We start from the raw sequence: 24534 nt of genomic DNA on the forward strand, positions 1-24534 counted from the left end.
CGATTTGCTACGAGCAATCATACAAGCACCATCTGAGACATAACGAAGTGATATTACTGATACCAGAGATTATTTGTTGTTATGAATATACTTTCTATAAACCATATTTCATTTCCATGAAAAGCCTAAAGTTGGGTGGAGTCAGTGTTAGTGCTAATTAAAATTAAACTAGCCATTTGTGAGTGCCATAATTGTCTGACCACACTGTGTAAACAACATGGTTTCATGCTGCTGATAATCCATGGTTTACAATAGACATTGCAGCTACACACAGTATTTGACTGTGTTGTTGTGAATGATGTGTGTGCATGCAGATTAGCTACTTTATAGTCTACAGACTAACTGTATGATGATGTGGTATGTGAAACAGTTTTTTTTGTAGATGCCACATATTGTTTGTAGGAAGCCATATGCATTCATACATGTCCACTAAAGATTTCTTCACTGTGGTATACCCAATGGATACAATACTCACACTCTGCTCAAACTATATTACCTATCTCTTTTCTGACATCACATTATCATTTATGTACACCAGTAAACTAATTGTGTAGTCCATGCACCCCTGGAAAATCTGCATGTAATTCTTCTTATTGTGTATGGTCTTGGCTGAAATAATAAATACAAAACCACTAACTATTTAGCTTATAATTATATTCTTGTCAGAGTTCCATGTCTTGTGACAGGTAGCTAGCTTAGTATCATACCATCTGGTGTCATGAACACTGCATTAGGATGCTAATGTGACGACAATGACTAGGAGACTAGAGTCTTGACACATGTACTAAGACAAGGTAGGCAACAGCTGCTCAACATTAGGAATGTGTATAATGTATAGTCACGTCTACAGCCAAGAGCAGTCAGGTAAATGTTCTAATAATGCAGTCAAGTGTGTCTGGTAACAACAAAGCTTACATTGAACTTGATAGCCACTAACTGTAGATTGCTCTACGTATTTATAACAATCAAGACACATGGTAGTGTGTCGTGCGGCCCAAGAAGCCGGCGCGCAACCCCGTGAGTATATTGACAGGAAGAAAGAAAACGCAATTTTCGCACCTCCGTAGCTCTGTGCTGCCTTGATGAAACAAGACAAATTTTGCTGTGTACATTCCCTCCAACTTCAGTACTCCACATTCCAAATTTGAGCGAAATCACTTCAGGCATTCCTGAGATATGCGACTTCAAAAATTGGCTTAGTTTCTTCGTTTTTTTTTTTTTCTTCCTCTTTTCGCACACTTACAAAAACTGCTATAAAACGCGAACGCGTTATCCGATTGCCTTGAAATTTGGCACACAGAAGGGGGGTATAAAGGCGCATCTCGGTACCAAATTTGGCTGGAATACCATAAACAGGCAAAGAGTTATGAGCAATTATGCACGAAAAATAACACCAATATGTTGTCACGCCTACAGGGTAAACCGCGTATGGGAAGAAGCTGAAAATCGGTGGGTGAATAGGTTAACTATTGAACCTCAAACCTTTTGTGGTTTGAAAAAAATCGAGCTAAAAACCAGGAAGATACAGCGAAAAAATCAACAGTGTGTAACAATTATGCAATCGAGATTAGCTAATTTTTAATTTTTTTATTTTATTATTATTATTATTATACTTGCCACGCCTACCAGATAAACCACTTGGAGTAATGCTTTGAAAATCGCTGTACAGATGGAGTTATCATCTTAGAAAGGCTCTTCAATGGTGTAGAAGAATCAGACTTAAAGCCACGGAGTTATAACACGAAATCCAACTTGGTGTAGCAAGTGCGAGATTGAGATACTCTAATAGAGCAGTCATCTTAATAGAGCAGTCACCCTGAACAGAATTCAAGAGATCAGTTAGAAATAAGTAACCTGTATAGAGATCAGCTACAAACAAATCACCCTGTAGAGAGTTCAGCTACAAACAATTCACCCTGTTCAGACATCAGTTAGAAGAAGTTTTCTTGTAGAGAGTTCAGTTACAAACAAATCACCCTGTTGAAAGATCAGCTAGAAGATGTCACCTTGTAGATAGTTCAGTTACAAAGAAACCACCATGTAGAGAATTCAGCTACAAACTAGTGACCCTGTAGATACATCAGCTAGAAGAAGTTACCTTGTAGAGAGTTCAGCTACAAAGAAACCATTCTGTAAAGAGCTCAGCTGCAAACAAATCACCTATACAGAATTCAGCTACAAACAAATCACCCTGTAGAGAGATCAGCTAGAAGAAGTTACCTTGTAGATAGTTCAGCTACAAACAAATCATCCAGTAGAGAGATCAGCTAGAAGAAGTTACCTTGTAGATAGTTCAGCTACAAACAATTCACCCTGTACAGAGCTCAGTTAAAAGAGGTTTCCTTGTAGAAAGTTCAGCTACAAACAAATCACCCTGTAGAGAGATCAGTAAGAAGAAGTTACCTTGTAGATCGTTCAGCTACAAACAATTCACCCTGTAAAGAGATCAGCTAGAAGAAGTTACCTTGTAGAGAGTTCAGCTACAAAGAAACCATCATGTAGAGAATTCAGCCGCAAACAAATCATGTATAGAGAGTTCAGCTACAAGCAAATCTCCCTGTAGAGAGATCAGCTAGAAGAAGTTTCCTTGTAGAGAGTTCTGCTACAAACAAATCACCCTGTAGAAAGATCAGCTAGAAGAAATCACCTTGTAGAGAGTTCAGCTTCAAAGAAACAATCATGTGACAGTTCAGCTACAAACAAATTGTTCTGTAGAGAGATCAGCTAGAAGAAGTTACCTTGTAGAGAGTTCAGCTACAAAGAAACCATCATGTAGATAGTTCAGCTACAAACAAATCACCCTGTAGAAAGATCAGCTATAGAAGAAATCACCTTGTAGAGAGTTCAGCTACAAAGAAACCATCATGTAGAAAGTTCAGCTACAAACAAATCGGCCTGTAGAGAGATCAGCTAGAAGAAATTACCTTGTAGAGAGTTCAGCTACAAAGAAACCATCATGTAGAGAGTTCAGCTGCAAACAAATCACCTGCAGAGAGTTAAGCTACAAACAAATCTCCCTGTAGAGAGATCAGCTAGAAGAAGTCACCTTGCAGGGAGTTCAGTTACAAAGAAATAAACCATGTAGAGAGTTCAGCTGCAAACAAATCACCTGTAGAGAGTTCAGCTAGAAACAAGTCACCCTGTAGAGAGATCAGCTAGAAACAAGTCACCCTGTAGAGAATTCAGCTAGAAGAAGTCACATTGTAGAGAGCTCAGCTACAAAGAAACTACCATTTAGAGAGTTCAGCTGCAAACAAATCACCCAGTAGAAAGTTCAGCTATGAACAGATCACCCTGTTGAGAGTTCAGTTAGAAACAAGGAATCCTGTAGAGAGATCACCTAGAAGTATCGCCTTGTAGAGAGTTCAGCTACAAACAAATCACCTGTAGAGAGTTCAGCTACAAACAAATCACCCTGTAGAGAGATCAGCTAGAAGAAGTTACCTTGTAGGGATTTCAGCTACAAACAAGTCACCCTGTAGAGAGTTCAGCTACAAAGAAACCATTCTGTAAAGAGCTCAGCTGCAAACAAATCACTTGTACAGAATTCAGCTACAAACAAATCACCCTGTAGAGAGATCAGCTAGAAGAAATTACCTTGTAGATAGTTCAGCTACAAACAAATCACCCTGTAGAAAGATCAGTTAGAATAAGTTACCTTGGAGAAAGTTCAGCTACAAAGAAACCATTTTGTAAAGAGCTCAGCTGCAAACAAATCACCTGTACAGAATTCAACTACGAACAAATCACCCTGTAGAGAGATCAGCTATAAGAAGTTCCCTTGTAGATAGTTCAGCTACAAACAAATCTCCCTGTAGAGAGATCAGCTAGAAGAAATTACCTTGTAGAGAGTTCAGCTACAAAGAAACCACCATGTAGAGAGTTCAGCTGCAAAGAAATCACCCTGTAGAAAATTCTGCCAGAAACAAATTGCCCTGTAGAAAGATCAGTTAGAAGAAGTTACCTTTTAGAGAGTTCAGCTACAAAGAAACCATTCTGTAAAGAGCTCAGCTGCAAACAAATCACCTATACAAAATTCAGCTACAAACACATCACCCTGTAGAGAGATCAGCTAGAAGAAGTTACCTTGTAGATCGTTCAGCTACAAACAATTCACCCTGTAGAGAGAGCAATTAGAAGAAGTCACCTTGTAGAGTGTTCAGTTACAAAGAAACCACCATGGAGATTTCTGTAATCAATATATGTGACCGGATTTGCAAAAAGGGGTCTTCCACACACATCCAATTCCGTAAACGGTGGAGACCATAACTCAGTGTTCAAGTAACATATTAACCTGAAAATTTCACCATGTATTCAGCTATAGTGGTGCTCACCACTGCCCAAATATCAAGGCAATAGCTCTTTCCAATCTGAAGTTATCAATTGTCAAAGTTGGCAAATTGGATGTGTGTGGAAGACCCCTTTTCGCAAATCCGGTCACATATGCATTATACAGTATATATAATTTGTACATTTACTGATAAAATATTTAAAGTACATCTACTTCATCTTTGCTTCTTCCTGTAGTAAAGAAAAAAACATAGGTTAAAAAAGTCCCAAAGCTGGCCATAGGCCGGCTTTGGGGTATACAAATACAAAAAGAAATGAAATCTAATCCAAAACAGCCAAGCTGTAAAAAAAAGTGTGCGGCCCTCAGAAAGGCTATGGTGAAAAAAGATGTGAAATCCAAGGTGGCGGCCAAGAAATGGCTGTGATGGTAGGTTAATGGTAAAAATTTTAATAACGACAATTCAGGTGAATTTTTGTGCCGCTTCACAAAATTTACCTAAATTGTCATTATTAAAATTTTTACCATTAACCTACCATCACAGCCATTTCTTGGCCGCCACCTTGGATTTCACATCTTTTTTCACCATAGCCTTTCTGAGGGCCGCACACTTTTTTTACAGCTTGGCTGTTTTGGATTAGATTATCATTATCAACAAAACAAATCCATTACTGGATTAATAAAAAGTACACAAACTAGGTGAACAAAAAAATGGAAATTTTAAATGGGAATAGGGATCACTGAAAAAAGTCACCAGACATGAAGAGATTGCTGGGGTGGTAATGTAAACCACAAATCCCTATTTTGACTCATTTCAAAATGACCGGACCATGTAACTAAATATTTATGATAGAGGGTCAAAATAGGGATTTGTGGTTAACATTACCAACCCAGCGATCCCTTCTTGTTTGGTGGCTTACTCCCATTTTAAAATTTCCAATTTTTTATTCATTTAGTATCCTTTTGTGATGGTTCATAAATGTTCAATTGCAAAATCTACCAATCATTTATCAGCAAATACGTATTTTCAAATGGTTCTGTAAGCTTCTAATAAAAGTATATACGTATAATAAAGTGATTCTTGCTGTTCACATAGGTTATTCAAAGGCTTGTTATTGGTTTCCATACTTAATTCAGTGATTTGAATGTTTTATAACAGAACACATGTGCCAATACTGACCTAGTGATCTAAGTGTACTGACTCTGTCTGTGTGGAGACAAGTATCTGAATCAAGACACACGATAGTGTGTCGTGCGGCCAAGTACAGCCAGTGCGGGTGCACGACAGACAAGTGTGTATTTTACAGGAACCAAGAAAACGCCGTTTTCACGTATTCATAGATTGATAATGGCTGAATGGAAATTAACCATTTTTGCTGTGGAAATTCCCTCGGAGTAGGGCACTTCCCATCCCAAATTTGAGGGGAATCCACCCATCCATCACTGAGATACATGCCTTCAAGGTTCGTCTTATTTTCTTCGTATTTTTCTTCTTAATCTTTTTCTTCCTCGCACACTTTAGACAAATCGTAATAACTTGCGCATGCTTTGGTCGATTTACTTAAAATTTGGATGGTGTAATACTGTACATTTACAGCCCAATTTTGGTACAGATCAGACAAAGAAAAAAGGAGTTATGCACAATTTTTCAAAATTCCAAGGCGATTTGTTGTCACGCCTCCAGGGTAAACCGCTTGGCAGAATGACTTGAAAATCGGTCTGTACATGGAGTAACTATCGTAGTGCAAACCTTTTGTGATTTGAAAGAAATCTCACTAACAGTCATGAAATTATAACAAAATCTTCAACCATGTGTAAAATTGTGGAATCAAAATATTCTAATAGAGCAGTCACTTTTCTTTTTCATCTCACACACTTTAGAAAAATCGTAATAATTCGCCCGTGCTTTAGTTGATTTACTTACAATTTGGATGGCAGTAACAGGCCTTAAGTTAACATGCGGTCAACGGACAAAATCCGCACAAATAGCACAATGTCTGCACATAATTAGTTTTGGGCGGACACACATGTCCTTGCAATAGTAGTACCATAAAAGCTGATGTGTACATGTTTGTTTGTAGTACCAACAATAACTGTCACTTGGTTGCTAGGAGATACTACATTTCCCAATCCAAGGATTTACCAATGCCACCTCCCCTTTGTGTACTGCTATCACCAACAGCTGAAGTGACCACAGCCTGGTGATATGTTGCAGCTATGAGGTTGTATTTAACTTCAAAACTTTCAATGGAAACACCCTATTCCAATTCCAGCAGTGCATATAAAATGCTCCTCTAGCTCATGTCTGTACAATTTGATTCTATGTCTGTACATTTGTGAATATGTAAGGACATTTGTCCTCGGCACCTTAAAAATTAAATTAAGGCCTGGAGTAAGAGTGTAATACTGTATATTTACAGTCCAATTTTGGTTCAGATTAGACAACACAAAGGAGTTGTGCACGATTTTTCAAAATTCCAAAGGTGATATGTTGTCACACCTCCAGGGTAACCCGCTTGACAGAATAACTTGAAAATTGGTCTGTACATGGAGTAACTATCGTAGTGCAAACCTTTTGTGGTTTGAAAGAAATCGCACTAGCAGTCATGAAGTTATAACAAAATTTCCAACCATGTCTAAAATTGCGGGATCAAGATATTCTAATAGAGCAGTCACCACGGGGAAAAAAGGTGCACAAAAAATATTGAAAAAAAAATTTACCAGAGTTCGAACCAGGGACCTCCATACGTATCTAATACCTGCATCCTTAACCACTGAACAACTGCTATCTGGCTATTCACCTTAATTTATTTCTGCTTTATAAATGAAAGTTCATCAGCATTTGTAATTCATACAACTTGTAGATCTATCAGTGGAAATTCTAGAACATTCTACATGCGTTGTATTGAAGTGCTTAGAAAAAAAACGTGTGCTCTATTAGAGTAGTTACTACAAAAATTACGAGAAAAGCCTGTGTCATGCAGTCAAGTACAGCTGGTGCGGGCAGGTGGGTGGTTGGGCAACATACTCATTTTACGGAATCAAAAATCGTTGTTTTATGTGTCCGTAGCTCCATAGTCTTGATTGGTGTAATTGATGACCATTTCTGTTATCAGAGATAATACAGGGGTGCTCTGCGCCCCTCTATAATCTCTGCTGTTATGGAAGCTTCCTCAGGATAAGGTATCTTTCATTCCTAATTTTAGTCGAATCTCAGTGTCCAGCTATCATTGGGATATACGTGCCTTCGTGAAGTGGGTGAGGATGGAGCTTGTCTAGATGTTTCTACTTCAGGATTCTGGGGAGGCCGGTAAGCCACAGAAGGCATTTTTTATGTCAAAGTGTTTAATGCTAATGCACCTTCATATTGTGGTACCCAAGTATCCTCACTTTATCGATGTTTTAAACGTGAGAAACAACGCAACTATGAACAAGATGGGTTCTTTTTCCTCACTTGTATTTTCAACATTAAATTTGGTGGTATTGATCATGCTGTTGCTGTATTTTACAAAAGACTTTCTTTCCTTGCCTCTTCAGAAGGAGTCCTGTGATGCTATGGTTGTGTTGCAAGATTTTGTTATGCTGTGCTATATGTGTTGGAGAGGAGTTAGATTACACATCAGGGCTGTCCGCCACTTTCACTTGGAGCACCAGTTTGTCTAGCACTTCTAACATCTTTAGTGCTAGGGGTGGTGGTATACCTGTATAACCCTAGGAATAAAAGTAAAAATTAAAAAAGATATACGTGCCTTCAAAAATTTATCTTATTTCAATTCTTCATTTGCCACGTAGTCAAAGATCAAAAGGAATTACAAGGCCAACCATATAAGCTGGCTTTGGAACTTGCAATTATAAAAACAAGTGATATCCACACAAAAACAGCCAAGCTGTGAAAAAAGGTGCGGCTTTAAAAATCCTGGTGAAAAAAGTTGTGAAATCAAAGGTGACGGCCAATAACTGGCTGCAATGATGTTATGCAATAAATTCATAGTCATTTATTAGCATAACATCATTGCAGCCATTTGTTGGCCGCCACCTTTGATTTCACAACTTTTTTCACCCAGGATTTTTAAGGCCGCACCTTTTTTCACAGCTTGACTGTTTTTGTGTGGATATTACTTACTGAGACAAAAATGGACTATTGGTCCCAACACTACTATACATATATTAGTGCTGAAACAATTATTCGGTTATTTGACAAATCGGTTGGCATGACACTATTCAATTTGTTAAGACCATATTCAAATATTTGTTAATTAACACTTTGTACACTGTGATCAGATGGATAAAGCCAGCTTTGAAACTTAAGGTTACGGGATATGTAAGCCCCACATGTACACTATCAATCATTTTTCATGATTAGGGGTTTGATTGTTCTTAATGCATTGTTATCAAATATTTATGCATCATTAATTGACATGGAATTCAAATCTTGTCATGGAAACACGAGTTGTCCCCATGTCAATTAGTGAAAACTGTGAACCAAAAATCAGACCAATGAAGAACCATGAGAACTTATTAACAATTCTAAGATTTGAAGAACATCACTTGTGAGGGACTGACAAGAGGATTTGTGAATTATGTGTATAGTTGCTGAAATATGACTACAATATGGCCTAAAGCAAAACATTGTGGTCACAAAAGGGAGTTTGTAAAAGACGGAATAAGGAATAGCGGAATAACGGAATAACTCGCATCACAACGAATGGGCATTTTTATGGCTTATGCAATGTTAGGGTGATTGTACTGTTACAGCTGTGAACTCATCCCTCGTAGATATCCTTACAATGTAGGGTGATTGCGTGTACTGTTACAGCTGTGAACTACACTGCTTCGTCACTCATAGATGTCCTAGCGAAATGATTACTATACGCTCTTACTACTACTGTATGTAGCTAAGCTAGAAAATACAGTAGTTAGCTATATAATAGCTTCGTTTTCGAGTCTTCGCTCATGACGTTGGTACCATACTTAACATACAGTACCCGCTTACGAAGTGCAAAATTACATTTGATTATAGCTCTTACTAGCTACTACTGTATGTAAAGTATGGTACCAATGTCGCGAGCAAAAGGGGGTGTGACAGCCGTTTCGTTTCATCCCTCTACTGGAAGGATGAAGACTAAAACGAAACTAATAGCTAACTACTGTATATTCTAGCTTAGCTACATACAGTAGTAGTAAGAGCGTATAGTAATCATTTCGCTAGGACATCTATGAGTGACGAAGCAGTGTAGTTCACAGCTGTAACAGTATACGCAATCACCCTACATTGTAAGGATATCTACGAGGGATGAGTTCACAGCTGTAACAGTACAATCACCCTAACATTGCATAAGCCATATAAATGCCCATTCGTTGTGATGCGAGTTATTCCATTATTCTGCTATTCCTTATTCCGTCTTTTACAAACTCCCGTCACAAAATTAATATATAAAATTCATATCACAAGCACTAGAAACATTATTTCTAACAAATGGCTCCGTCAAGCCCTAGACAAGAAGCCAAACTAGTAGTCTGTTTATACAAAATGTTAACAACTAGTTTGACAGTCCTGATTTTTGGTTCAGGAAAATATCACCATTAGTCAGCAAAACTACACATGCGCTTACAGGTGTGCCAGTTGCAAAGTGTGTTGTTTCTATGTTATCTTGTACTGTTACGTGTGTTTTCTTGTACCTTGTAACTGTCCAGTCAGCACACTATTATTCTCCCAACAATTTAAGCTGGTTACCAGCTGATACACAACACAACAACACCAAGCCACAACACCAAGTCCACCTTAATTACTAATAAAATTATGTAATTAAAGCAGCTTGGTGTTGTTGTGTCTATCCCGTAGCCTTAAGATTGTGAACGAAGTGGCATATTTATGCTGTAAAAATTCTATTTTAGAAGAGATAGAAATTGCTCTCAGGCTTTGTAGCAAAGGTTTCAGTACTTATTAAACAAAAAATACATGCTTCAGAATAATCGAATATTCAGTTGTTTTGTTCACAACTATTCAAACAATGAAAACTGCTATTTGTTTCAGCACAATTACATATACATTATTAATTTGGTACCAGCAGTACATTTTTGGCTTAAAAGTTGGAAATTGCAAAATTGTAAATTGTATTAAGAAGTTTACTGAAACTTCAACACTGAAGTTAGTATAGATATATTTATAGCTAGGTCATGCAAGTCTGAAATGGTTAACCTTACCTCTTCTGTCATTGCATGGAGTATACAGATGTGCAGCTACAATAAATATTGTTAGACACATCATACGGAGTACAAAATTTAGAGATTCCAGTTCTATTCTATGTAAGTTGGCAGCTATAGTTGATAACAGACTTTTTAGTTGTTTAGATTGTGACTGCTCTATTAGAATATCTTAAGCCTTAAGTGGAGGGATTTTTTAACCCCATTCTCCTCAGGCTCCTTTTTGCTATGGGTACATGGACAAGTTTGGATTATTTGTTACTCCAAAAAGTTATTTGGAGAGCGGTTTCAAGTAAATGAGCAACATTGTGGGGAAATGTACCTTGATAATGGTTGTATTTTAGTATTTAGTAAAAGAAAACGTTTGTTTACCTATGCATATTAGTATGGATGATTGAAAGATACATGTACTTGACAATAGCAGAATCGTACAATTATGCAACTCTATTTTTGGCATTTAGAAATCACCACTCACCCATCAAGTACTACTGTTATAGCATTACAAGATGTCACATTAAATTGTTCAGCATCTGTTGAGGATATGACATACTCATGGCATCGTGATGGTGGTAGTCTTCCCTCCAGATCAAGAGGACGGAACAGTAACACGCTCATTATTCGTAGAGCTACTCCACTTGATGAGGGAATGTATTATTGTATGGCTAGCAAGGAGGGAATTAGTGTGGAGTCAAAAAATGCTACTTTAACTGTGGATGGTAAGAGAATTATTCTTTGCTGCATTATATGGTATGAACTGATCCCTCAAAAAAATTTTAATAACTCATGGATGTAATTACACAAGCTCTTGAAATTTGGTTCATTTTATAGTTACTGCTTAACTGCTAAAATATTTCAAAGTGATGTGATTCAAATTCCCAACACTTTACTTATGACCAATCAAAATATGATGAAGTCATAGAAGTGTATAATCTGTTATGGCTCTTTCCTGAGGCCGAATATCTTCTCTTCACATCTTTATTGTCACTGTTAATCATCCAGTTGGCAAAATGCTATTTGTCTTGAGAAAAATCCACTTTTCTTCTTTAACTGTTTTCTCAGGGCTCAACTAAACTTGTACTACTACATATAAGGGTCATTTCATGTCAAACCAGCAAGGAATTTAGAGTCACTTCTTGGATTTTGGTGGAATCTGGTGTGTTTGTAGTACCTGTGGTACCTATAGTTGTAGTACCTGTGTGTTTGTAGTACCCATCATCCATATCAATTTTTAATCCCATACATCTCATGGTTTCTGATTTATTTTAACCACAAATATTTTTATGAAAAATTATTCCATCTAAAGATACAAAGTCAACTATAACTTTGTACTGTGTTAATATTTTAAAATAAAAATTTCACCAACAGAAGACTGTTGATTGACCTTTCAAGTGATACATAAATTAAGATTGAAAAGTACTTAGTTTAACCACAAGTTTGTGTTACACAATGAAGGTGTACAAGCACAGTACCACCTGTATTGAAGGACCACTTTATACTACTATTGGTTCTTATTTCTTTAGCTCCAGTGCAGCCACCTTGTCTAGCAAATCCAAAAGACTTCTTAGACTTTAAATAAGCCACCATGTGTCCCAAAACACATACTGTATAGCTGGTTACTTTTGAAGGATTTTTATTTTTAGATGTTTCGAAGAGGTCCTTCTCTTCGAAAATAAATTCCCAAGTACTGTCATTCTTTGAAAATAAATTCCCACAAGTCAAACTAATGTGCTTTCGTGTGATCGAACAACGTTTATTCACTCATGTATTCTTTACTATATCAGAACAGTATCATTACTGCATCAACATCCAGTAACCTATCCAGAATGGCCGTTGTTGGGAATTAATATATAGTTATACAACGGGCACGAGTGCTCTGCCTGATATAAACACACGAGCCTGAGGGTCTTCAGGCCCAAAGGCAAGTATGTTTATACAGGCAGAGCATGAGTGCACGTTGCATAACTGTTATGTATCACTCACCTAATAGGTGGGGAGAGTCTCACAAGACAGCTGTAACACTTATAAAGGCCAGGTTTCTAACATCGATTGTGGGTAACCAAGCCAAATGTTGCGATGACGTTCCCTCTACAGTACTGCAGCCACCTGAGATATTTAAAGCTAGTACACTATGGGTTATGTCACTAACCTGCATTTGCTGTTTGACTCTCATCATGTAGTGCTCAGCATGCCAATGTGATCACTCAATCGCCATATAGACTAAGCGCCAGACTAATCGCCATAGTGATTCTCTCAAGCGAAAAAATCAGCTAATAGATGGTTTAAGTAAACAAAACCTAACTACTAAATGATACTAGTCTAATCTTACTATTCACACTGGCTAAACTCGAATCTGGTGGCATAACAAAAACTGGTTATCACAATCGAATGTAAAGGTGAGTATTATTTAGAATATAATAGTTTTATTGAGTCATTGTTAAAGTGGACTACAGTTTAATCTGGGCTAAGATGGCACCAGACTAGCAAGGTGTATAAATACATTTATATATATGTAGACTAGAGTTGTGGCCACCGCGTTGACTTTTTCGATCACCATTGGCTGCTTGGTAAACTTTATACATATTGGTGATGTTATGGCCCACAATCAACCTTTACATGTCAGGCTATAAAAGAATTTGAGTGATCTGTGAGGTGTCTTTCTACCTATTAGGTGAGGACTGGTGTCGTAGTGGTCTTGGCTGCCAGCACTTGTGCATTGCTGCACAAAACCACAGCCAGTGCAATATCTGTATATTGCACTGTAGTTGGTGCATTATAACTTATAATGCACTCGTTGCAGTGTGCAAAACCACAACCAGTGCGTTATAAGTTATAATGCACTCGCTGCAGTCCACAAGAGTGCCATATACAAATTATGGCAATAGCAGGGCCTTGAACTGCCCACGCAGAGTGGTACATTCCATGCCATCTGCTGATCAAACCAATTGCCTCGCCGCCAGTGGCTACTGTAACTACTTCACTTTTAACTCAGCCATGGTCTTCTTTCCAGTGTGTAAGTGGGGATCCTCGATTCCATCAGACAGTAAGGTGAGCACATGTAGACTCCACGTATTTTGTAATTTGTGACACGGATTTCTATTTGCTTGAAATTCACCTGTACTTTGAAATTTGCATTCTTCAAAATTAAAACCTTCGAAATTCAGATTTTACTGTTACTATGAAAATTTCTGGTTCGAAAATAACCAGCTATACAGTAAGTGTTTTATAATCTTTCCATCTTTTCAGATATATTAAGTCAAATCAAGTTTATAAATCAATTTAGTCAATGCACTTACATAGGCCCATTCCATGTTTTTAAACCAGGCACACACCTGGTTTACTGAAATTCTTTTCCGAAAAGTGTGTGTGTGTTTGTATGTATGTTTGTATAATTAATTGTTTGTCTTTCCGCACCCATGTGAGCAAAATGTTGTTCACTAAAAACAGCATTTATGTGATAAATAAAGGCCAAATAGAGCCTATATTAAACTTCTGGGCAGGTAAGCTTTGGTTAATACATGCCGGTTTGAAATACGGGCGAGTAATTACTGTAATTAGCTATACTACAGTATTTTAAGAAGTACTTTACATTAATGTGCTTAAGATCAGCACAAGCAAGTCTTACAGATACACATGCAAAATTTAAGGCACTCAGTTAACATATTTATCTCCTGCATGTGTATCTGCATGAATACAAGACTTGTTTTTAGGTGTTTAAAAATTCTGTAACATTTATTTTCACTCATTGAGTTACAAGTAATGTACATGTGTCATGGAGCCCTTCTCCTCCTTGGGACCATGATAAAATGTTCATTATTAAAGGAGCTATAGAAATGGTCCAAATGCATGTGTACCATTAGAGTGGGACTGTGAACAAGTATCCTCCTAGATGTGCACTGTTCAGGTATCCTTTTTGAGGAGTTCCACATCACTGCAGCCATGTATGTAACTTGAACACTGTAGTGTGGAGTGGGCCTGTGTAAATTCACTGGATGGGGTCTGAATTAATAAAGATGGTACTTTTGAAAAGAAAGTGTATAAAGGTGGAGGTAGTCACTAATACAGGTTGCACTGTACTTGTACACCTAAGACAAACTTGTAGTTGGGAGTGGTTATTGGAGGTGTACACTCCAATACAGCAATGATAAGGTACAAAATTCCACTGCATATCACAGCATATTTAACTGTTACAGTATCTCTTAAACCCATTGTGGTCCCACCACAAAACTTTTATCAAAGAAAGACCATGACCCAATGATTATTCACTAAAAAAATTCAAAGACATTTTAATTAGTAATTTTGGAAGTAAAGTTTTAACTATTAGTACCTTTCAACCTTTATTACTTATGGTGATATCCCATAATTTATACATCACTTGAAAGGTCAATCAATAGTTCTGAATTGGTGAAAATTTTAAGATATTAATATACAGTAGGACCTCGTTTATCCGGACCCCAAACATCCGGACACTCGGTTAACCGAACGGGTCTGAAGTACGGGTAAGTGGAATTATAGGAAAGCGGAAATGGAAACGGAAAACGGGAACAGAAACAACCAGCAGAAAATGAGTACAGTAGTGGAGGTAACCTGTCGTATAGTGCTTGCGCACATGTATAACTACCCTGTACTTCACACACACTCAGCTGTAAGCAACATCACAAACATTTAGTCGCAATAATCAACACCCAACATTACAACACTGCATATGCTGCGGCATTGCAAACGCTTGCGCACATGTATAGCTAACTGCCCTGTGCTTCACACACATTCAACTGTAAGCAATATCACAAACATTTAGTCGCAACAAGCATTATAGCATTTAAGACCAAGGTCTCAACAAACCTGAGGTGAGTAAACTAGAGCTCCAATGGCATGCGTACATTTTCATCCCCGCAGAAGCTGAGTGATTATGTCACTACTGTGACTACCGCTCTATACCACAAAAATTGATCTGTAGGTACTCAAGTTGCTTCGTTCAAGTTGTTATTTCAAAGGCTCATTTTACCCGAGGCAATTTTACCTGTGGTGCAAGTCGCCAAGTACAGATCCCACTTCTCTGAACTTAAGCCAGGAGTAGAGAAGGTACATTACTTCTTCGATTGCTGTGCGTGTAACCTGCTCCATTAGTCATTCTCCGCTGGTCATTTCTGTTCCCGTTTCTGTTTTCCTATAATTCCACTTACCCCTGAAGTACTGCACGTGACTAATAATTGAAGGCAGTTATTGGCTTGCCAGCTGGAGGGCAGTCATTGGCATGTAATTAGATAGATTGATGATGGTTTGGTGGTAATCATTGGTTAATTTGTTGATAGTTTGGTGGTGACCACAGACCAAACCCTAGCAGGAGTGCTAAGTGCTCTTATTGCAGTGTTGACCATTAGTAGCATTGAGTACCATCATTTAACAGGTGTATAGTGAATAAGTGACTGCATTTATGTATGCACTAATGGATGATTCAAAGTTACGGATTATCTAAAGTTATGAACAGGGCTTGGCCCCATCAGGTTCGGATAAACGAGGTCCCACTGTAGTGCAAAGTTATGTACAGTCAATTTTGTAATTTAAGATGAACCAAATTTTAATGAAACATTCAAAATATTTGTGGTCAAAATAAATCAGAAACCATGAGGTGTATAGGGTTAAAAATTTCTATGGGTGATGAGCACCACAGGTACTACAAACACACCAGGTTTCATCAAAATCTGAGAGGTGATCCTAAATTCTTCGTTGATTTGACATGCCATAACATACTTTTTATCTGTTAACTTTTTTATGATGTACCATATTACATTCTGTGCATGGCATTGATGTACTTTAACTGATATTCTTTCTAGTATTCAACTACATTGATATATATTGTATGTGGTTTGGTTTGGTTCTATAATTATTTCTATCTCTGGTGGTGTAGATTTGTTATTTATCAATACCACATCAAATAACTTCCTAAAAAATGAAACAGAAACTGTTCAGTTGACTGTGTTAGCTGATGGTGTAAGGAAGGAGAACTTTGTATATGAGTGGAAAGTCAAGAATAAAAATGATCTTCCTGATAAAGTTACCGGTATTAATGGAACAGTGTTAACAATTCCTAATCTTGTTAAATCTGACGAAGGAGTATATTATTGTACTGTGACTAATCAGTGGGGTAGGAGTATGGAGTCCAACAGTATCACTCTGACTGTTTCAGGTATATGAATTTTGTTAAATCTCACTTGTACTATTTCATAAAGAAACAAAAGTATGAGTAATATAAATTTAAGGTGCATTTTGACAACTATCAGCAAAGGTACTTCATTTCTTTGCGTAAAAGCCACATTCAAATAAACACATGTCTCGATTATAAGCTGGGAGAGGTTTTCCAGTACATTTGGAAATAAATGTCTGGTCTCATATACCTATAGGCCTGGGCAATTAATATTAATTCTTTCCCTTGCTGCTGCTTTCTTTTCAATTTTATATACATTAAGTTTAGAGCCATCTAGGGATGAACGTGCAACAAGTAATCATATGAGTAGTCCATGTGAGCCTGCATGCATGCAGATACTGTGTGTATCATAAAACTGTACTTTGTCAACCATTTTGGGCCTTGACTACACTCGTTTATAAAGTCAACAGGTTCCCCCATGCTTACCATTACAATAATTTATAACTCAAATTCGATTTAATGCCAAACTTCACTGGGACCTAAAGACCCGGTCCCAGATAAATTTTACAGGCCGGGTCAAAATGCTGGGAAGTAAATATAAGCCCACGACAATATACTAGGTTAATCCCTAATTGTTGACATTTTGTTATTATACCTTATCACAGCCAACCAACTACTGCCAGCTGGGACCAGTGACAACAGCAGTGGTGGTGGTGGTAGTGTAGTAGTACCAGTTGTTGGTGTGGTAGTATCACTTATCATCATTATAATTATCATCATTATTGTCATCTTGATGTTACTGTAAGTCATTTCTTATCATTAACATTTTGTGCGTAAGTTTACCACCATTAAGGTATTACAAAAGAAGGTCTAAGCCACAAGACCGGAACATGACAAGTACCACTAATGGTATACCAATGAGTGAGAAAAATGCTAAGAAAGGTGCTGTACAGCCATCACGAGATTTACTAGAGGAAACACCAATCAGAGATGCATCTTTTAGTAAGCATAATCTTACAAATGGATAACTCATGTTGGATTTTAATGTGTCTGTCTTTTTAGCAATTTGTATAGAGTCTGATAAGATGGATACATCAGTTGGCCGGCCAACTACGTTATTCATTGAAATACCTGATCTTCACATACCGGAGGTTACATGGTTGAAAGATGGGAGACCAGTTAACCATCCAGTACTCCCAGATGGATCTCTGTTCATTATCAACACTGAGATCAGTGATCAGGGAAAATATACTGTGACTGTGTCAAGTGATGGAAATGTGGCCTCTGAGAATATTCAACTCACAGTACACAACCCTCGATTGCCTGTTGGTTAGAAGACAGAAAGTTTTGTCTCTAAGTGTTTATTGTATTGTTGTAGATAATTCTGAACTTAGCACAATTCAAGTAGAAGATTTTGCTGAACATGTCATCTTAATGAAAGATGAAGGAAATGCTGTAATTTCTGAGGAATTTGAATCGATAGTTGTTGATGCCCCCTTTACTCAACATGCTGGAAAAATGATTTGTAACAAGCCTAAGAATCGATATAAGAATATTTTACCCTGTGAGTCTATCTGCTGGTAAATGTACACTTATTACTAGTTTAATGATAGATGATCATTCTCGGGTGGTGTTAAGTCAACAAGACCAGCTCACTGGTAGTGACTATATTAATGCATCATTTGTTAATGTGGGCAAATAGTAGTTTACACCAGTCCAGTTACTTGTTATCATCATTTAGGGACATGGAAACTCCAGGGTGTATATTGCTGCACAAGGTCCACTCAAGAATACAGTTGCTGACTTTTGGAGGTTAATATGGGAGCAAAATGTAGCCACAGTTGTTATGGTGACCAGACTGGTGGAAGATGCTAAGGTGTGCACATAACACTTCAGCCATTTTTGTGTGTTTTGTATGAAAATCAGTCTTAAACTACTTAAAGCATTGTCATTGCATAATGTTCTGAATAAACTTTTGAACTATTTGTTACATAACACTGTTTATACATACAGTAAGGTACCTCACTGACATTCCTGAACATTCTCTCAATCCACAGAGTATCTAAAACTATAAGGAGTTTCTTTAGAAATAGCACCTCTTGACTGACTTTGGATTTGTTAACATTTTAGGGATGGTATATTTTGGTAGGAATTGCATGCACCATTACCTTAGCAATATGTCACACTTATGTGGTACTTATATTGGCTTGTAGATTAAATGTCAGCAATACTGGCCCAATGATGGCTCCAGTGTTTTTGGTACTATCAAAGTGACACTGCAGAAAGAGGAACAGTTAAGGAGCTATTGTGTTCGTCAACTTTCTATCACAAATGTAAGTTTATCTTGCCATGAACAAGTAGCTATTGGTAATTCATAATAGGTATCAAGCCTCAAGAGAGAGACTCGTGTTGTTCATCAGTTTCATTTTACAGCATGGCCTGATCATGGAGTACCAAAATATGGTACTGCTCTCTTAGAATTTCAAAAAAGAGTTGATAAACACTACATGGGAAAAAGTTCTAAACCAATGCTGGTACATTGCAGGTGAAAGAATTCTGTACTGTGTTTGTGAGTTTGTTCTAAAATTTCACATTCACTTCACAGTGCTGGTGTAGGTCGTACTGGAACATTTATAGCTATTAACAATGAGATACGACGTATAAAACAAGAGGGAGTGACTGACATTCATAGTTTTGTATGTCAGATGAGGTTCTGCAGAAACTTCATGGTACAGACACTGGTAAGTGTAATGACCACCTAGTTGACCTTATAACAGGTTACTTCATTGTCACTTTCTAGCCACAATACATGTTCATTCATATGGCTTTGTTGGAATACATTAATTGTGGGGATACCTCTATTGTTGCTCCAATCAACAATGTGCAAAATAAGATTGATGAACTGTCTACTCTCAATCCTAAGAAAGGCAAAACTGGATTTCAAATGCAGTTTGAGGTGTGTAGAAATATACTCCATATCATGTTGTTAAAGGTGTACACAATATTAGAAACTTGTTAGGAACAGTTCTAAGGAAAGTGATTTTACGTATGTTGCAGCGGTGTCATCTAAAAACAAGAGTAAAAATCGCTGTAAACAATTTTTGCCACGTAAGTGTGTGACAATTTTGTAATCATATATTTAGACATACATATAGCTGAATCTGCCAGAGTGATTGTGCCTCAATATGATGGAAGCTCGGATTACATAAACTTCTGCTTTGTCGATGTAAGTGTTAAACATTACATGCTCATGTCACGAGAAAGTTTGTATTTTCAAAAGGGCTACTACAAAAGTAAAGCATTTTTAGCTGGACCAGGACCCATGCAGTCAACTGCTACAGATTTCTGGACAATGGTGTGGGAGAAGAAATCTTATGCTATTGTAATGTTGGGCCAGATAAAAGAGAATGAAGCTGTAATTATCTTACCTTATGCTGACATATATATGTATATTGACTATTCTATTAGGAAGCTTCATTTAAGTATTGGCCAGTTGAGAACAAGAGTGTAGAGTTTGGCAGATTTTTAATTGAAACAATTTTAGAAGATGTTTGGGACAAAGACATAGTAAAGCGTACTTTTAAAGTCACTAATGTACACCAGGCAAGGAAACAGTTTTACCAAATCATTTTAAAACAAACTCTTCCCTACAGGATACTACAAGGACTATAACTCAATTACAGTATGTGGAATGGCCACAAGATTCTTGTCCCAATAGTCATACCCCAATAATTGATTTGATCAAAGTGTTGGAATATGTTCAACATGAAAACGGCAATGGACCGATTACTGTCCATTGCAGGTAACAATGAGTGATGTCGTGGTGCAATATAATATTTCATGTTATATAGTAATGGAGTTGGACGTTCTGGAACGTTCTGTGCTTTGGTGATCTGTATCAATCAGTTTAAACAAGAACAGATGGTGGATATGTTCCAAACTGTTCAAATAATGCGCTCCCAGAGGCCAGGATTAGTGGAGAATACGGTATGTGTTGTGTTGATAGCAAACAATATACTATAAGCACAGTAGTTACAAGTATTGTACACAATTATAAGTATCTGACATAATGTATAGTATCACTCACTCATTATATTCATAGCAACACATCTTTCTTTCAACTGTATGAATAACAACATTCTCTGGATAGAAATCATTACATGGGATGTTGTTTTTGTCCTCGTCTATAGTCAGACCATTCACCATAGTTCAGATTGTAAAAGTCTGTCACCCTACTGTATAATACTTAATGCAGTACTTCCAAACAGTCACTGACTGACATTTGTCATACATACATCTAGACTCAAACACATCTATTTGTACTGTAGTTGCATGTCATGCCTCTATACAAGGGAAAATATACCTACCAAACAAATTAAAATACTTACTGCATGCAGGCTAATGTCTTTAATGTTATAACACATGTTATTACTTCCACAGGAACAGTATGAGTTTATTTACAGAGCACTTGTGGCTGCAGTACAGAAACAATCTTCATAACTAACTAATTCTCATTGTAATAATGATAAACGCGGAATATAATTATACACAGCAAATGTAATCTAGCTGTGTTGTGTTATTTTTGTATTATTTGATTATGTGCATTGTGTATAGCAATCTGAGTATATGTACTAGTATGCATTGTGAAGTTAGTTATACTACAAGTGGTTATAAAACTAGTTAGAAACATTTAGAGTTGAAATGAAGGTACTTGGTTTACTATTTTTCCAATGTATATGTGCCATACATGCATAAAGTAGGGGCTACAACCTTCCTTGCCTCCCTTCTCTGCTGCCCCTGCTCCTCCCACACTCACACCTTATTGATTTACTGTATTTGTAAACCACAGTTGAAGACTGAAGACTCGTGCACTGGACTTACAACAAAGAGTTGACATTTTAAGGCTATAGTAGAAACATAATAATGTGCAAGTGCAGTGGAGAACCTGTCCTATCCATAATCCCAGTACCAGGTACTGGTGCCAATAAAGCCTTTGCCTTTTAATAATACTACTATTCAGGGGCAGATCCAGAGGGAGGTGCCTGAATATAACTTAAAACCAATGATTAGCTACTTGTTCATATCATATACCGTATATGTAGTTACATAGATAGCCATAGGGTTTATAACAAGGGGATTAACAAGGTATAACAAGGGGACTTTTTCATAGGGTTTAGTCTTGATTAGGAGAATACCAGTCTAGTACAATACCTCCGATGTGTGAATAGGAGTGTTCCTTGCTTTGTGTAGCAGAAATTATTGTGATACTCTAATAGAGTGCAGTAATGTTCATACATAATTATTAACTATTTGATTATGGGTTTTAATTAGCACATGGGCTTGCTGCGTGAGTTATGGCATCAGTGATAGAGATAAGTAGACAACCTGACCAGTGCCCTTGTTAGTTGCACACTCATGTTAATCAGACTTCTTTAGCATAATAATGTAACATCAACATTTAAATTGCAAAATGTAACATTTTATTGCTTAAATCTATTGCAAAAAGTAGAGCTGTGATTCCTGTGAATGAAGGGCACAACCTTTAAAAAAGCTTGGTTAAGAAGGTTAGGATATCAAAGGTGGTGATGCTGCATGGTAGCCAAAACAATAGTGGCTGCAATGATATCAGTTTATTCTGATGTGCTTATACAGTGCTCCCTCAATTATCTGACCCCCTTGGGACCAAGACATGTTCAGATCAAAATAGTTTGAATTCGAATAATCAAAGCCCATTCATTTACATACACAGCCCTGAAATACTCTAATAGAACATACATTTTATAAAATATCTAATAGAGAAGTCATTTCTACTGTTCGGACAACTAAAATGTTCCAATAATAGAAGTTTGAATTAGCAAGGGAGCACCGTAAATAAATTTGACTTTATTGCAAACATAACTTTGTGACTTTTCCACTACCTTTGATTTCCCAATTTTATAACTCTGGCTTTCTTGCCTTTTACTGCGCATGCTTTAATGTTATGGCAGGGAAATCATACATTTGTAAGCTCTGATATCTTAAAGGGTGCTTGTTTTGCTGAAACAAGTAAAAAGGAATTAAAATCAGTAGTCTTAGCAATTATTGAGTTATATGTTTGTTTGAGGGAATCAGGCTGTTAGAGTAACTTTAAGCTGTTACTGAGTTATGTTTGTGTACATGTGAAACTGTTAGCTAGTCATCAGTCAAAAATGTCCAAAAATGAAGTATAAAACCTTGTAGTAGTTTATTGTAAACATTCTGCATTGCACCAAATGAACTTTTGGGCATACCTAACCAACACTGACTGCATGCCAAGGTACTGTGGAGGTATTGTAAGAATGTACTGTATTATGCTTTGTTGTAAATTGACTTAATAAAGCGTGTGTTAGTTATGACAGTGTTTCTGAAGTGTACAAGAAGAAGGAGATTACTTAATCAATCAAGAAATTAATTTGAAGTGGAAAATCTCAAAGGTAGATGAATTGATTTAGCTCAAAATTGCCACCCTGAGGAATTAAATTATCACTACAAAAATGCTTTGTTTTAGTCCAACCAAGCCACAATTGCATTTGATTGTGCAGACCTTCCCACTATTACAACTCACCCCACCAGTCAGTTGACAACTGTTAGTATGAGTGTTACTCTGAATTGTGAGGGAATTGGTGGAGGATCAATTGCATATCAATGGACTAGGAGTATTAATGGAGGACAATGGAGTATTATTAGTAATAGTAATAACAGGAGATTTGTTGTGAGTAACTTACAAGAGTCACAACAGTACAGGTGTGTAGTGTCCAATGAAGCTGGTGGGACGAGATCAGATGTTGCTACTGTTACTGTTTTGAGTAAGTTGTCACCGGGTATACAATTAATTGTTTGCATGCATAGATTGAGAAATCACTACTCATCCTCAAGACAGACTAGTCCCAGTCTGTTCATCAGCGAGGGCTGCCGGAGAAATTAAGGGGTCCAAGGCAAAGAGTTGAAGTGGGGCCCCAGGAGCAAGGACTGAGGTTTCTATTCTGAATCACAACTTCACCCAAGTTGTAAGTTGAAGACCAACAACAACAAAAAAAGGTCATTACATGCTGACAATGACAATCGCTACCATGATTCCTTGGTCACGGTGCTTACCCTTGCTCTGGGACTTTACCTGTTCAGACACCCTGGCCCCATCTAATTTATCTACTTCTGCAAGTGGTACCAGCCGGCTGGCAAACTCTGCAGAGTCAGCTAAGTGCAGAAAGTATTCTTCTCTGATTCCATCATTTCACTTCTCCCCTTTATGTGTTGAGACCCTGGGTGCTTGGGGATCATGTGCACGCTCATTAGTGAGGCGGATAGGTTCCCAGGTGATGGAACAGTCTGGTGATAATAGGGCCACCCAATTTTTGATTCAGAAGGTTGCCATTGATGTTCAACGTGGCAATGCTGCTTCTGTAATGGCAACACTACCATCATCCCAGGACTGGGCAGAGTTAGCCTCTCTGCCCACTGTTTAAGTGTTTATTTATATTATCATTGTTAATATTAAAAAATAAAATAAAATCGCTACCCCTCACCAAACATACCATTAGGGAGAGGAAGTTTCCATAACACGGAGTTAGGATATTACTGTATACTACTGTACTCTAAATGATGCACATTTTTAGTAGCATTACACAGTTAGGCAGTTAACTCATTGGAGTGATTGGAGTGATCTGAGTGATAGGAGTGATCCGAGTGATCTGAGTGATTGGAGAGATCTGAGTGATTGGAGTGATCTGAGTGATTGAGGTGATCTGAGTGATTGGAGTGATCTGAGTGATTGGAGTAATCGGAGTGATCTGAGTGATTGGAGTGATCTGAGTGATTGGAGTGATCGGAGTGATTGGAGTGATTGGAGTAATCGGAGTGATCTGAGTGATTGGAGTGATTGGAG

At 37.4% G+C, this 24534-nt stretch overlaps 1 protein-coding gene across 1 annotated transcript in view; it reads left to right on the forward strand.

Moving 5' to 3' along the window:
• LOC136267021 (uncharacterized) overlaps positions 1 to 21313 on the forward strand; it is a 44799-nt gene extending 23486 nt beyond the window's left edge. Inside the window, exons 7-25 of the mRNA XM_066062075.1 lie at positions 10954 to 11208; positions 16398 to 16676; positions 17300 to 17435; positions 17488 to 17636; positions 17697 to 17963; positions 18013 to 18198; positions 18248 to 18324; positions 18376 to 18510; positions 18848 to 18967; positions 19016 to 19179; positions 19240 to 19375; positions 19435 to 19590; positions 19643 to 19742; positions 19790 to 19860; positions 19915 to 20049; positions 20103 to 20237; positions 20288 to 20436; positions 20486 to 20621; positions 21075 to 21313. Coding sequence (XP_065918147.1) covers positions 10954 to 11208; positions 16398 to 16676; positions 17300 to 17435; positions 17488 to 17636; positions 17697 to 17963; positions 18013 to 18198; positions 18248 to 18324; positions 18376 to 18510; positions 18848 to 18967; positions 19016 to 19179; positions 19240 to 19375; positions 19435 to 19590; positions 19643 to 19742; positions 19790 to 19860; positions 19915 to 20049; positions 20103 to 20237; positions 20288 to 20436; positions 20486 to 20621; positions 21075 to 21134 — 2846 coding nt within the window. The 3' untranslated portion in view covers positions 21135 to 21313. The remainder of the gene's footprint in view (positions 1 to 10953; positions 11209 to 16397; positions 16677 to 17299; positions 17436 to 17487; positions 17637 to 17696; positions 17964 to 18012; positions 18199 to 18247; positions 18325 to 18375; positions 18511 to 18847; positions 18968 to 19015; positions 19180 to 19239; positions 19376 to 19434; positions 19591 to 19642; positions 19743 to 19789; positions 19861 to 19914; positions 20050 to 20102; positions 20238 to 20287; positions 20437 to 20485; positions 20622 to 21074) is intronic.
• Positions 21314 to 24534: the final 3221 nt, after the last annotated feature.

Source organism: Dysidea avara, chromosome 9, assembly GCF_963678975.1.
Source record: "Dysidea avara chromosome 9, odDysAvar1.4, whole genome shotgun sequence".
In the NCBI taxonomy this organism is placed as follows: domain Eukaryota; kingdom Metazoa; phylum Porifera; class Demospongiae; order Dictyoceratida; family Dysideidae; genus Dysidea; species Dysidea avara.